The sequence below is a fragment of the Mus musculus genome, chromosome 6, assembly GCF_000001635.26.
Source record: "Mus musculus strain C57BL/6J chromosome 6, GRCm38.p6 C57BL/6J".
Taxonomy (NCBI): Eukaryota; Metazoa; Chordata; class Mammalia; order Rodentia; family Muridae; genus Mus; species Mus musculus.
In genome coordinates this window covers 97286336-97302116 of record NC_000072.6, presented here as the reverse complement: position 1 = coordinate 97302116, position 15781 = coordinate 97286336, and the positions used below count along the sequence as shown (strand labels likewise).

The following is a 15781-nucleotide window of genomic DNA, read 5'->3' as shown; positions in this document are numbered from 1 at the left end:
TTTTGTTACCCTTTCTGACCTGGGTACTAGGAACTGAATTCAGGTCCTTGTAAAATTCAGTAAAGTAAGCACTCTTAACAACTGAGCCTTCTCTCTCTCTCTCTCTCTCTCTCTCTCTCTCTCTCTCTCTCTCTTTCCTGCTCCTAAGATAATTTTTTTAATTTATGTAAACTTGGGCACAAGATGTAGCTTAGCTGTTAGAATGCTTAATGTGCATGGTGCCCTGAGTTTGATCCCCAACACCAATCATCCAGGTCTTATGATGCATACCTATGGTCCCAGTATTTGGAAAACAGAACCAAGACAGGCAGAAGTTCAAGGCCTTCCTTTGCTACATAATGAGTTCTAAACATAAGACTCTGTCTAACAAAGAGCAACAACAACAACAACATCAAAGGGAAGCCTACTTATTTCTCTTTGAAGAAAAGGAGAATAAACTAACTTTATTTATACAAATGATAGGGGAGGGAGGTCTAATTATCGTATATGCAGGCTAGTATTAAAAACAGGTCCACCTAATCAGAAACCCATAGCATGAATAAGTCTGTCTGTAAGGGTGTTAAAGTTCTGTTTTTAAACTTTGTGTTTCTTTTTAAACTTTGTATTTTAAATAAAGACTCAGAACTGTGTAAGCTACGCGGTCTTTCACCTAGCAATTTCCAGTGGTGATAGATTCCATATCTGGAGTCCAGCATCAAACCAGGAAACTATAGTGTACCCTTTGCATAGCACTGCCTTCTAGAGAAGTGGGGATTGATTTTATCTTCCTTAGGAAGAAAAGCTCATCTTATGAAATTAGATTTCATGTCATTTTTACCATTTCCTATAGGCCATAATAAGCACTATGTGTGTGACAGTGGCGAATATTGGTTCAGTGTGTCCTGGGACGGGATGTGCTTCCTATCAAGGGACTGAAAACTTCCTTGTAATTCTTTATACGTAACCACCTGATTGACTATCTGTCTGATATGATTTGAAGTATTTCGGGAAGCCACTTCCCTGTACTGGCCCCACCCCCTGCACCCCTCCCCTAGACTGCTTTTTCTTTGAGTTTGATCATAAGTAAAATCTCACTACTTCAGGGTCCTGCTTTGAGCTGCAGACCAACACACACGCCATTTATTTTTTGAAAATGCACGTGTTGGTGGTGAATATGCCACACCTTAACCAATAAAGCCCCACCCCCCCACCCCCCATAGGATGAGCCTGTGGCCTCAGAGGCCTCAGGTCTTCAAAGGGGAACAAAACCCATCTGGCATGTCTGCTTGGCTTTTTGCAAGTTGGGATTTCCTCTCCACCCCACTTCCTTTCTGTATACACAGGCTCTCCCGATGTAACGCTAGCTAGTCTGGAACTCACTACGCAGACTAAGCAAGCCTCAAACTCACAGAAATCCACCTGCCTCTCCCTCAAAAGTACCAGGCTTAAAGGTGTCCACACCACGCTAGACACCTTGCAGACTTTCTTTAATAAAAGTTTTGGAAGTGACGCTGTCACCCATTGCACCTGAGTGAGTTTCTTTCTCAGAGCGTTCACTGTAAGTTGAGAAAAATTGGCTCAGACTTCAGCGTTTCTTTCTAACATGTCATTTATAAAACTTAGTTTTACAAAGTGTGCACAGGATCCTACTACACATTTCTACCAATGCTGTCTTGAGAAGAACTTGTTCATCTAACCTACCAAGCCCTCTGTGAAAGATTGCCAAGCTAGTCCTTTGCCCGTTTGCTCATCTTTATTCATTGCTCCTTGACTCATTTTAGCCAATGACTCCTTCACTCTTGCTGGGCAGCGACCAAGTTCAGTACCTCATTCTCCAAGAATTCTACCCCCCAAGTCTCTCGGAATTGAGCGAATCCACTTCAGAAAATCCTCCATCAACGAACAGTTCATGGACACCAGGCATTCCAGGTGGGTGACTATCATGTCATTGTTGATGCTTTGAAGCTAAGAAGTGCCTTCTCTAAAATGCTTCTTGTTTGTTACTTACCTTTCCAGATGATGTTTTTTTAAGAAATTGAGGCAGGGAAACTAACCCAGAGATAATATTATTGACAGTGGGGCTTTTTGTTTGGTTGGTTGGTTGATTGGTTGGTTGGTTGGTTGGTTGGTTGGTTGGTTTGGGTTTTTTTTTTAGCTTTTGGTTTTTGTTTGTTTATATGGTTGGTTGGTTTTTCAAGAGAGGGTTTCTCTGTGTAGCCCTGGCTGTCCTGAGACTCTCTCTATAGACCAGGCTGGCCTCGAACTCACGGATTCACCTGCTTTTGCCTCCGTGAGTGCTGGGATTGGTGCTTGAATTAAAGGCGTGTGCCACCACTGTCCCGCTGAGTAGGAGTGTTCTTTTGAAAAGGTCCTGAACTCTATCCTTGGTATTAAAGTCTGTGTGACTTATATCCAGTTACAAGGACTTAAATGCTGGAGATTGGGGAATGATTTTAGCCAGCTCTTACAATAAGCAAAGTGCCTGAAACATGCAACTCATAAAAAAGCTAGAGGCTTCAAGGAAATCACCACTTCCTTCTGGGTTTGTGTTTAGGGGAGCATCGTGGCTATGTTTAGGGCAGCATAGTAGTGGGGAGCATCTGATAGATGCAGTCACCTCGGGGTAACTGAGAATCAGAGAGACAGGAAGTAGCTGATCCCAACGTCCCCTTCCAGGGGATGTCCTCGATGTCCTAACTTCGTCCCACTTGCCCCACCCCCAATTTTCCATCACTTTGTAGCAAGCCCATAGGGTACCAGGCAAGTGTCTAACCTGCTCACCTTTGGAAGACTTTCAAGTCAAATTCTAGCAGGCCTAGGATTCCAGAGTTTAATTTTTATAACTTTGACTCTAAAGAAACTGTCAACTTATGGACTGTTTAAATAAATTATCATAAAGCCACATGGTAGAATGGCTATGAATCCATTTAAATGACATTGTAGAGCCCTGAACAGTGATGTGTGCCTGTTAGCATAACACCAGAAGGCTAAAGCAGTATTACTATAAGGCTAAGGATAGCCTGAATGTCAGCCCAGGCTACCAAGAGAGATACTGTCCTCAAAACTAAAACTAAAAAAAAAAAATTAAATTAATAGATTAACAATAAAATGAAAGACAGTATAAATAGATATTTATCAATATGAAAATAATATATGCAACTTTGATTTTTAAGTAAATTTTTAAAATACAACGTTAAGACCTCTTTTTTAAAAATATAGATACTTGTAAGTATATACAGTTAGAAAAAAATCATGTTGTGAGTGTAGTCTCACATTATGGGTACACAAATCTTTACTTTGTACTTCTGAGCCATAATGTTCTTTGCTTATGTTCACAGGAAGTAGACAATTGTGCAGGAAGTTTCCTTCTGGGCACTGGGGAGCTGATGCCAGGATCTGTGTGTGCTAATCGTGTACTTTGGCACCAGAGTTATGTCTTCCCCTTAGACGGTTATGTTCTTAGCATTCTGTGAAGTAGAGAAACACAATTTAAAGACAATATACTTTAGTCATGTACCAGCCAATAACAGCCCATGGGCCATAACTACTCTGCCACCATGAGCTGACTACTTTAAAATGTTTTCAAGAGATTGGAGGGAACGAGACAAAAGTAATAATATATTATATTATATTCAATAATATAAGTTTTATTGAAATATAGCCACATCCACTCTATTCCATATTGTGTATATGTCAAGGCCCAAAATATTTACTACCAGACTTGATAGGGTTTGCTGAGCTTCACCCGACTTGCTCTCTGTCAGTCCTATTGAGCATCCTCTTATTGGCTGTGTACATGACCCCAGAGAGTCAGGCCACAAGCGCTTCCACTAATAGCCATGAAGGACCACTCAGGATGCTCACCTCTAGAGATGCTCTTCCCATCCTCTCCCAAGCACTCTTTCCAGGAAGCATCATATCAATGCATGTCTGTCAGGAGTACGGTGAGACTCACCATTTCTTCAACTCTTTTGTAATCACAGAGAAATGCTGTCCACACACAGCAGCCCTTACAAGACTCTGGAGAGGCGGCCACAGGGAGGACGGAGCATGCCCACTACGCCCGTCCTGACTCGGAATGCCTACAGCAGCAGCCACCTGGAGTAAGCATTTCATCTCCTCAGCTTTATCGCCATCAGTTTTAGCTTGACTGTCTGCCCTGCCTTTGCTGCCTTTCTATAGCTTTTAAAGTGACTTTCTACAGTGGTCGCCCTGACTCATTCTAACCCATTTTCTGCTAACTTACCATTTCTAATTAGTCGACAAAGACCATGTTACTCAATTCCTCCAGGTATATATTGGATTCTTAGTAGTTTAATTTCCCCACCTAGGTAGTACCACTCCTTGTCACGGGCAAGAATGAGAATCCTTGCAGTGGTAATTTTGCAGAGTTCTGCCCTAAATGTCTTAATTTTCTTTTCTCTTTTTCTTCTTTTTTAAAAAATATTTATTTATTGTATATGAGTGTTCTATCTCACACACACCAGAAGAGGGAATCAGATCCCATTACAGATGGTCGTGAGCCATCATATGGGTGCTGAGAATTGAACTCAGGACCTCTGGAAGAGCACTCAGTGCTCTTAACCACTAAGCCATCTCTCCAGCCCCTTCTTTTATTTTTAAAAGGCATTTCTTTAGCAACACCATTTCATATAGTTCAGTTCAAGTTGACCTTGTACTCACTATGTAGCCAAGAGTGACCTTGAATTTCTCATCTTCCTGCCTCCACCATCCCAGTGCTGGACTAAAGATACACACCACTACACCTGAGCTATGTGGTGCCCAGATCTAAACTCAGGGCTTCACACATGCCAAGCAAGCACTGACTAAGCTGTATTCACAACCCTGTAAATTCTTTTTCCAAGCTATTTGAGTTAGTGCCAACAACAAGTCTGTTATGAAGTACATATTAGGGACCACTTTTATCTCGTCTTACGAACACAGAAGCAAGACAGAGACGTTAAATAGTCTGCCCTAACTCTTACAGCTGACAGCTATGTGTGGCTCAACACAGGTATTCCTGCCTTAGGCCCAGGCTCCACTCCACCTTGCCTCCTTCTCTTCTATTCTTACGTGACTGAATGCTATGTGAAGAGAGAAGCCTCCAAAGACCTGTTGGAGAGCAGCTTCCAGCTTTAATGCAGTCTACACATCATCCTAGATATCTTCTCTAGCCTCAAGAAAGGATTTGGCTTGCATAATAACAGGACCCGGTTCTTCCCTAGTTCTGTGGTGATGAGCTTATGAGTGAACCAGTGCATGGTGTGAACAGGTGGACTCTATTATGAAACCTGCAAAGCCCTATTGAATTTAGAGGTTATGAATCTATTCAACACGTTCTTTTCTCTGTCTTGCTATGCTCCTATATGTGCGCATGTGTGTGGGGGTGTTTGTATACTTGACTTGTATGTGTATGTGGAGACCAGAGGTCAACATGGGGTGCCTTCCTCAAGCAACTCTCTGCCTTATTTGTTAAGATAAGGTCTCCCGTTGAACCTGGAGTTCACCAATTTGCCTAAACTGGCTGGCTAGCAAGCTTCAGTGATCTGCCTGTCACCACCTCCCTAGGGTCCATTACAGGCACCCTGCCTGGCTTTTTAACGTGAGTTCTTCTGTATTGAACTCAAGTTTCCATGCTCGCCCCTTGCACACCCCATGATGGAGCCATGCCCCCAGCCCTCAGCCTAGTGTCCTTTTCTCTCCCTCGGACCCTTCTTGTGCTGTATTCATCTTCCCTTCTCTCCTTTCAGACCTGACTCCTCATCTCAACACTGCCGCCAGCGGAGCGGAAGCCTGGAGTCCCAGTCCCACCTGCTCTCCGAGATGGACAGTGACAAGCCATTTTTCACCCTCTCCAAATCCCAAAGAAGCAGCAGCACGGAGATCCTTGACGACGGGTCTTCGTATACCAGCCAGTCAAGCTCCGAGTATTACTGTGTGACGCCTGCTGCCAGCCCTTACTACACCACCCAGACCCTAGACACCCGTGCCAGGGGGAGAAGAAGGTCCAAGAAACACAGTGTTTCTACTTCCAATTCAGGAAGCATGCCCAACCTAGCACAAAAGGATCCTTTGAGGAACGGTGTCTACTCCAAAGGTCAGGACCCACCTCCTTCCGGTTACTATATCGCTGGATATCCACCGTATGCAGAGTGTGACCTGTATTACAGTGGTGGCTACGTCTACGAGAATGACACTGAGGGACAGTACAGTGTCAATCCTTCTTACCGATCCTCAGCTCACTATGGATATGACCGCCAGAGGGACTACAGCAGGTCTTTCCATGAAGATGAAGTAGACCGCGTGCCACATAACCCATACGCAACTCTCCGGCTGCCAAGGAAGGCGGCCGTGAAATCTGAGCACATCACCAAAAACATCCACAAGGCCTTAGTTGCTGAGCACCTGCGTGGCTGGTACCAGAGGGCTTCTGGACAAAAGGATCAGGGGCACAGCCCACAGACGAGCTTTGACTCAGACAGGGGATCGCAGAGGTGCCTGGGATTTGCAGGGCTGCAGGTCCCCTGTTCTCCAAGCAGTCGAGCATCTTCCTACTCTTCAGGTAAGACTGCTGGGGGAAGCACATCACTCCAGGGGCCACCATGTATCCCAACCCATCCCAAACCACTCCTGTCCAGGGTCATAAATTGGTCCCCGAGGTCATTCAGAGTGGTGGTCATTAAGTGGACCCGTAATAAGAACTGCCAACTTGAACAGCTTTCAGAGAGCATTAGAGCCTGATGAAGCCATTTGTAGATCTGAGCCGGGCAAACACAGGATGAGGGCCCAGTCTGTGTGTTGTCCTGGCTTGGTGCTTGCTCCAGCTTTGTGCTATCTTCACCTCATATTGATAGCCACATCTCTTAAAAGTATTCTCATCACTGGAGTTTGATGTTTTGAAAGAATAAAGAGACACATAAAGTCAGCAGAAGGCATTAAGTAAGGATCACACATCCCTTCCCACTGGCCAAGATGTCATAAATCTAAAGATCGAATATTCCTGCACCTGCCTGCGTAACGCCTACAGTCATTCCGATAGAACTGGTATTTGTCAAGTATTTTTCTACATACTTTGCTTATCTTATCTCAGTCTATACTGTTCTCAACTGAATTGCTAATGTAAGGAATTTGGGAGGCTGGGGTCATAGCTCAATGTTTGCCTGGGGTTCTTGAAAACCTGATTCCATGCCCACCGTCATTACTGAAAACTCCAGGAATTTTGGTAGCTAATTTTGATCATCAAAAGCATTCTCTTTCTAACCCTGAAATGGGGAGCTGGCTACTCCCTCTGCTCCCATTTGCAGAGTACCTGCTGCACACCCTAACCTGTTCTGAGTAATTTGGAGAAATAGGAGCTGAGGACTGGTCTGCCCAGCATAGTGCTAGGTCAGTATTGAAGGACCTCAAGGTCCTTTGAAGGGTGTCATCAGCAACTAAAGGAATGTATGAGTTGAAGAAATGCATGAATGCTTAAACTACACAAAAACCTGGGTCCTAGGTGGGAATTTCCAAGCCTGTGGAACAGTCAGAGTGAGCTGTTCCTTTGTGATTCATAAGATTGTTGACAAGAGACATTGCCATGGAGAGTACTGCTTGGGTTCTATTTTATTACTATTTCTGCGACCTGGACTTCCGGGATTATCCCACCTATGACCACATCTAACACAGGAAGAGGTGTCTATCACTGTTTCTTGTGGTTTATGGCTCTGATGTAGAGGACACCTATCCTGCTCAGAGGACCTCCTGAACTTCCTCAAAGCTCAGGGTGAAGCATGGAAGGCTTTCACGGGTCACATCTGGAGAGAGTTCCCCAAGAATGAGAGCAAACAGGGGTCTGGAAATTCTTGTGGATGGCTTTTGGTGCGCACGCAGGGCTGGGGAAACACCCACAGGAAACCAGGTGTGAGTCAAAACCCTTGAGTGTCTTGGCTGTTGGTTTTGTATCTAGGGCAAGGGTGAAAACGGAGTTACTGCTTCCTGGTTCAGACCTGGTATCAGTTCTGCTGACTGCACCACCAAGAGCATTCCTCCTTACCCCATCCCCCACCCCCTTGACGTTTTTTAAATAGGATCTTACAGTGCATCCAGGGTTGACCTCAAACTCATGAGTCCTCTCCCATGCCTGCCCTACCACACCTGGCTAAGAGCATCTTTTAGAAAGAATTAAGTGGATGAAATCAAGGCTCCCGGAAATCCCTTCTGGAATGTTCCTGCCCCTACTTTATAGCTTTGGAGATGTATTTCTACAGGCTCCGATCATTCACACGGAGAGCTACATTTCCTGTTTCTGGTTAGTCAGACTCTGCACCACCTGAAGGCTTCGTCATGACTCAGTTTCAGGAGTGATCATAGCCACCTTTTCTTGGCAGCTCTGTGTCAGGGTGCCCTTTTAATGGGAGCAGCAGGGCTGTAGGGCGAGAGCTGTGTGTTATGATTCTTATTTTACAGTTAAGGTGACTCTCTCTGGTTTAGATAGAGTTTGAATGACTGCCAGTCCCGTAGGCTGGCAGGTGACAAAGTAGGGCTTCCATCCCAGGGCTAACAGTATGACCCCCGCAGGCTTCAGAGCCCTTCCCTCGGTGCTCAGTCTTGGAAACCCTCCGTGAGCATCCTACATCTGTTAGTGTAAATCAAGTGGCATTGTGGCCAAAGACGCATTGTGAAGTTTGTCAGTGGCAAATGCAAGTGGCTTGTGGGTGTGGAAAGAGGTCAGTGGACAGAACGTGAGGAACAGGAAGAACAGTGAGCAGGGCTGTCTGTGAGGCTTAGACACACACAGAGCTGCCGAGTCACCTGTGCAGCCCAGGCATGGGGCAGGACTGGTTCCACAAAGAGAAGAGCAGAAACCCAGTGATAACCAGTGACACCCAGTAACATTCCTTCAATCAGGCTCTGCTTCCAAATTGTACCCTTGTCATCTCCTGGATCCACCCTTCTGCAAAGCTAGCCTCTTCCACCTCCTGCTAGCTTCACCCTCCACTTTTCAGTCAACAATAGAAAACGCCCTGCCTTACCAGTGGCCAGTGTTGCCTTCAGCAGTCAAGTCTTGACAAGTGACCTGGCTGAAGGCTTTTCCTCCACATTCCTCTCGACGGATTCTCAAGTACCATCTGGTCGGATCTGAAGCCCAGGTGGCAAGGTTCTCTCCCTTTGAGAATCCACTCCCTTTTCCTTCTGGGCTACTTCAAAACGGGTGTTCTTGAAAATAATTCTGTCTTCCCTTTGGACTAACTCCTGTTAATAGTAATACTTACCATGTTGCGAGCCTTTATTCTGCACTAGGCTAACTATGTTCATCATAACCTTCAGTCCTGGTGCTGTCACCACAGAAAATGTACTTACCCTCTCCACAATAAGAAAACTGAAGCTTCAAAAGGAGGAGCTATTTGCCCAAGTCACTCAGCCGGCTATTAACCCAGAAAATTGAACTGATTATCAATTCTGGCTCAGATAGGGGTTTCTCGTTCTCAGAGGTAGAACAGAGGCAAGGCCTGGACCCACCCCCTCAGCAGTGGCAAACACAAAACTAAACCCAGGCTTCCATCTCTCTGCTCTGCACATACCGGAGTGTGAAGCAACCTGAACAGATTTAGCTTGGAATAGTTCAACTAACGTTCTCTCTCTTTCTGTTCTCATTTCTAGTGTCTTCCACAAATGCTTCTGGGAACTGGAGGACCCAGTTAACCATTGGGCTATCTGAATATGAAAATCCAGTGCATTCTCCCTACACCAGCTACTATGGCAGCATCTACAATCCCTTGTCCTCTCCGAGCAGGTGAGAAAGTGTTGGCCAGGTTCTCGGAGCCTGGTCCTCTTTGAAGGACGTGTGGCTCCTACACTGCAGCCTGGTGGTGAAGAGGCATAAAGTGGGATTTGGTAAACAAGAGCCTACAGGCCCAACCCAACTACCACCATATTCAGTAAATAGTGTTACACTGGAAAGTGGCTATGCTCATTACTCTACCTGTAAGCTGTGTGTGTGTGTTCACACTCTGAGGACAAAGATAAATGGCTGTGACAAATAAGACATGGCTAGCAAAGCCAAAAATACTTTTGACTTCTAAAGTTTCCTGAGCTCCATGTAGCTCACCCAAATTCAGCTCTATCTCTTACAGCTGTACACTTTAAAGTCATAGTCTCAAAGCCGGGCTGCTCCTTCTGGTCTATTTTAAGGGTGTGCTTAAAACTGTATTGTGGATAATGTCCATTTAAGTCTTTTCTGGGAAAGAGAAAACCTACACACACACACACACACACACACACACAAAACCAATCTCTGTCCTCCAGTCAAGCTCTTTGTATCAAAGTCCAGCTAACAGTTGTTGAGTTGGATTTCGCCACTTGCTGTGTTTTGTGATCACTAAGACACGGTGGACACAGCCAGCTGTCCTGTTTGTCTTCTGATGTAGCTCCTTGTAAACAGCGAAGGGAACACACGGGCACAGTGCTTGACAGTGCGACTTTAAAGAAACGTGACTTCTTCCGATGAGCACGTGACTCCCCTGGCATAGATGCTAGGCAGGTGGATGGAGCAAATGGTCGTCGTATCATCTCGGGCCTGTTAAAAGGAACTCTTCGGAGGAGGAGAAGTTAGCTTCACTCCTTCCTCTTATCTCTGCCGCCCTCACCCAGAGTGCTGTGAAGACACGCATTTTCTGGGTTTTTAAAAACTTGCTCTTGCTGTAGAGACTGCAGTCTGTACAGTGTCTGTGCTATTGAACTGGGCAGGTCGGCAGCACCCCACGGAGGCAGCTGGTGTTCCGAGCTAATTGGAAGTATTCACTCCTCCCGTCCTTGTTTTTCTTCCCCACATTCCATGGCGTTTTTCTTGGCTTGAAATATTAAGCCAATTGTCTCAACCCAACAAAGGGTGTGCTCAAAATAGACTTTTGGTGAAACTGTACTTCACAGGGCGTCAGCGGGCTGGGACTTGTATAAATAATGCTTAAAAATGAGTTTGCAGCAGGATCCAAAATTCATGGCCCCAAGTCTGATCTGAACCCTTTCAACACAGCTAATATATTTGCAGATATTTTCCGTAATTGGACAATGTTTCCCTCCGTTCTGCAGAGTCAGTGCACAAGTGGTTCCGATATCTTTTAACACTGCGTTCATTGAATCCAGGAACTGCTAAACATTCTGAGAAGAAAACTTTTTTTTTTTTTACCAAGTCTGCTTATGTATTTCAGTAAGACCAAGATGACTGAATAGAGGAGCTGTGTCAAAGGGGACATAGTGTGCAGGAAATTGGAAGCTATTTAAAGCTCCATTGTGGTGTGGGTGGGTGTTCACACTCACAGGCCCTCATTGTGGAGAACATAAGGGAAATAATAAAGAACTAGAAAGATAACAATGGAGCTGTAATCTCACCAACCAGAGACAGGAATACTAACATTTGACACATTTCTCCATTTCTCTCTGTCCATTCTAACATGATCATAATGATATAGTAAATACAGTTTTGCATCTTATATTATGTATAAAATTATACATCTCATTCTCAAAATTTTGATATCATATAAATACATTCCTATGTAGTTAAACTTTTTTGGGTGGTTTGGATTTTTTTTTCAAGACGTGGTTTCTCTGTGTAGCCCTGGCTGCCCTGAAACTTAATTTGTAGACCAGGCTGGTCTTGAATTCAGAGATCCACCTGTCTCTGTCTCCTGAGTGCTGGGATTAAAAGCAAGCCCACCGCCTAGCTAAAAGTGTGTTTTGTAAGTTCCTGCTTTTCAGATGAATGACAACATTTATGGCACAGAAATAATAGAAGCACATATTTCAACCTGCCCTATGTAGGATTTAAAAAAAAACAAAACTATGATACAATCTGATTTTTTAATTTAATTCAATTTAATAAACCAAACACAACAATAACCATTCATAAAGTTTCATAAATTTGCCTTAAGACTACATGATGCATTTTTAAATGTAAACATGTTTTTAAAGCTGCTGTGGTGGTTCATGCTCTTGAGAAGCTAAGGCAGGAGGATTGCTGCAAATTTGTGGTCAACCTAAGCTACATAATAAGATTAAAATCAGTGAAACCCTGTCTCAATAACCATAGCAAAAGGCATGATTTCTAAATCAGAGACAGAATACATCTTGTGAAAATCTTGTAATGAACACCATCTTTTACAATTAACATATTCGTTATGCTGATAACGGGGAGAGACAAAATAAATTTCATAACGTACAAGAGTAACTCTAGATTGTCCACACAATTGTCTTAAAATGCTCAGCAACATATGAATGGGTTGTTCTTGTTGTTTTTTTTTTTTTTTTAAATAAGCTCGGTTATTTACAGAAAGCTAGGAGTTTTTATTGGCAATTTTTCCCCAGTATGGTTTGGTAAAGTTGGTATCAGTGAACTCCCAGAAGCAGACGAATCTCTGCTCAACTGCTACAGTTTCCAGACGAACTTGTTTTCTTTCACTTCCTGTCTTCCTCTCCCTTTCCTGTTCCTATCTAACGTCCCCCATCACTAGGCACACTCACAACCGAGGCCCTCTGTCGCAGAGGATGGCTGTGTCTCCAGAAGTGAGATCAGTATTAAGCTCGGCCTTGCTCAGTGTAGCCAGCCGTAGTAAGTACTCTGCCCATCGCTTCTTTCTCTACAGCAGGACTTTCACCTGCCCTGGCTGCTGTGTGAGGTTGTGAAATCTGACTTGGCTTTGACATTTCCTGAAAACACTAAAAATCCTAAATTTACATAGTATTTCTTCCCAAAGCGCTCCTTCCAACGACTTTTTACTTGGCTTTACTAAAAGCCTTTGGAATTGAAAACAGAAGCCTACTAACTAACTAACCTCTTCTTAACCTACTGTTAAAGAAGTGGTTTGCATCACTGAACTGTTTGTATGATAGACTGTGCTTGTTTGAATATACCATCCAAATATGTGTGTTTCTTCCCCTTCCCCACCCCAGCAGTGTTCAGACCAAAATGCTTATATGATGTCATTTCCTGGGTCACTGACAATTTATATTTGGCCCATAAACCCTCAGGATATGATATCCCAAACTATCCCTGCTAACTTTTAAGTGTTTATCTTACTCCTGAGAGAAGCACATAATTTATTCTTTTAATTAGAAGAGTTGCCCCAAATATGCCCTTTTTTTAAGAGTTAAAATAAGATTACTTAAAAAATTAAGAAGCAAGAATGTGTCAAAGGTCCACTTTTTAATTTTTATTATTGATAAGGAAACTAGCTATGCTCCTTTAAAGGGAATTCAAACCAATAAGAAAGCATTGGGTTAAGATTGTTCCATTCTATGCCCAACCAGGCAGTGTCCAATGGAGCAATAAACTCTAACCCCAACACTTTCTTCTACAAAAGGATACGTTTGTAATTCTCCCAGACAAACGCCTTTAAGTTAACATGTAACTTAATACCTTCTGGGCCCTAATCAATAGTAAATGAAAGTTAAACAAAGGTAGAATTCTCCTGAGAGTCCAACGATCTTTTATGTGCCTGGCAAACAATGCTTCACTGTGCTGTGAACCGAGTATGCACTCTTTTTTTTTTTTTTTTTTTTCCTCCTATCTTAGGTTCTGGAAATGTTTTTCTTAACAGTGCTTTCCTCTAACCTGTTGGACTGTTTGTACTGAGGGAGTGAACTAGATGCTGGTAGTAACTTTCCCGGTTCCCTTTAACAGACAGTATGCAGAGACCACTCCACTGGACGGTACAGACGGAAGCCAGCTGGAAGACAACCTGGAGGGTAGTGAACAGAGGCTTTTTTGGCACGAAGACTCCAAGCCTGGAACATTAGTCTGAATGCAGCTGGACCTCCTGACCAAGCACTGCGCGTGCTCACACTAGTGTGCCTTGCAGAGTCCGTTCATCTTCTAGAAGGCATCAAAGGCTGAAGACAAGACTTAAATGTGGTTTGAAAGCAAAGAATCACACAGTAAACCCCACAAAACCCTGGGGGAGGACTTGCCTTCCAAACTCCAGGCACTAACCTATCACTAAGTCAGATCCCGTTCGTTGTGTGACTCTTGTCAAGAGGACCCGCACGAAGCCCGGATCCACAGCGAGCTTTTTGGAAGGGAATAACAGTTGTCGAAGGCAAACCTCGAAGCTGGGAAGGTGGTCAGGGAGTTTGTCCCGTTGGAGAGGAGGATGGGAGATTTCAGAGCACAGTTGAGATGCTGAGAGAGAGAGCCCAGAAGCTCCTGAATCGTGGCTTATCTCCACAGAGTTTGAACTTGTGAGCTGACAGAAAACTCACCGTTTCTACAAAGAGATGAGGACAGTTTAGACAGTATTGGAAACTTACTTGAAGAGAAGTTAGATTTTCATGAAGTTCTGAATGAGTGTAGATGTTTTAGGCTATTGCAAAGCAATGTTCTTCATAAGAGCCCTAATATGGATTCTAGTCTTCTGATTGCTATAGCATCCTGTAACTATAACTTAACAGTCACTGACTAGAGGAAATGAAGTCACTGGCCAGCTCTGCTTGGAGAATGTTCTTAAGGTACATGCCACCAATTCCTGTTGTGCTTCCCAACACTGACTGTTCAGACTGGTGACCTTGCCTGTCACCTGAACGGTGGGCTCGAGGTGGCAAGTTTATCCAGAAAAAGTGTCTGGAGATGCTAACAGAAAGGACCCCAGAGGACAAAGCCAACCCACATCACCGTAGATGAATTGTGTGCCTTAAAGTGGTGAACCGTAGAAAATGAAGCCTACGACCTGAACTCCAGAAGCAAATCCGAGTCACAAAGTGACAAGCCGAGATTGACAGGAAAGAATTTACTCCGAGCTGCAGGAGATTGAATTATGAGGATTAAACTACCTCATACCCCCACTGGAGGAGCTCATTTGCGTAGGTTTGTGGTTCATAGGATTTTGCTTGCTTCTAGAACAGCCTTGATCTTTGTCTCTTTATTTGGCTTCCAAGTCCCACAAAAGGTGCTCCCTTCCCCTCCCTTTTATACGAGTTTCTTGTTCATATTGTGAATAGAGACATTTCTCAACAACTTTTCTGGAACATTTTTTCTACCTGTATTCCAAAGCATGTAATATATACATAAAAATGATTTGATAACTGCTCCTTTGTCATTTGTATCACTAGAAATGAAGTTCGGGGAAATTTTTTTGGAAAAAAAAAGACACAAGTTAAAAAAAAATAACTTATTCCTTTTTGCATATTTGTATAGCCTCCTGGAATTGGAAATCGCCTTTTGCATATTCTTTCACCGTTTTGACTTTTTGAGACCTATTATTTTTTTATGTAGGTCAATAAACTTATGGTGTGCTACTGACACGTGTTTGGATGCTTGTGTTCATGTTTGGGGTACACAAAGGGCAGTGCGAGATGTTCCATCCCAAGACGGATATTGGGCAAGATACAAATATAGTTAATATAGCAAGGTTTTGTTGATTCAAAGATACACATTCTTTTCATACTTAAATCAGAAAATAGGGTTTTTTCATGTCCTATTGGAATTGGCCGTGGTTTGGGTTTTGAATTTGGTTGGTGTTTGTTTGCTTGTTTTCTTTCTTTCTTATTAATACATAAAATGTTGTTTTGTTCTGTTGTTTCAGTGTTGGGCCTGAACCTAGGTCCTTGCACACACGCTAGCCAGATTCTCTACCACTGCAGTATACCCCAGCCCTCTGCTGTGCTTTACGTACGACAGGGTGCCCTGGAATTGATCAAATGTGGTAGTTAATCACTTCACTGAGACTGATGGGAATTTTTAAGATTTAGGTGTGACCATCTTAACTGACTGACATGAGTAATTCATCTTTGTTTTTAAAACAAACGCTTTCAGTAGAGGACATTTCAGTTC

General features: G+C 43.5%; 1 protein-coding gene across 8 annotated transcripts in view; it reads left to right on the top strand.

The window, feature by feature from the left end:
* Positions 1–15250, top strand: part of Frmd4b (FERM domain containing 4B) — a 330791-nt gene extending 315541 nt beyond the window's left edge. For all 8 annotated transcript variants that reach the window (NM_145148.2, XM_030255350.1, NM_001346637.1 and 5 more), the window contains 5 exons: positions 1761–1908; positions 3963–4082; positions 5730–6541; positions 9622–9754; positions 13637–15250. In NM_145148.2, the coding sequence (NP_660130.2) occupies positions 1761–1908; positions 3963–4082; positions 5730–6541; positions 9622–9754; positions 13637–13757 (1334 nt within the window). In that variant the 3' untranslated portion in view covers positions 13758–15250. The remainder of the gene's footprint in view (positions 1–1760; positions 1909–3962; positions 4083–5729; positions 6542–9621; positions 9755–13636) is intronic.
* Positions 15251–15781: the final 531 nt, after the last annotated feature.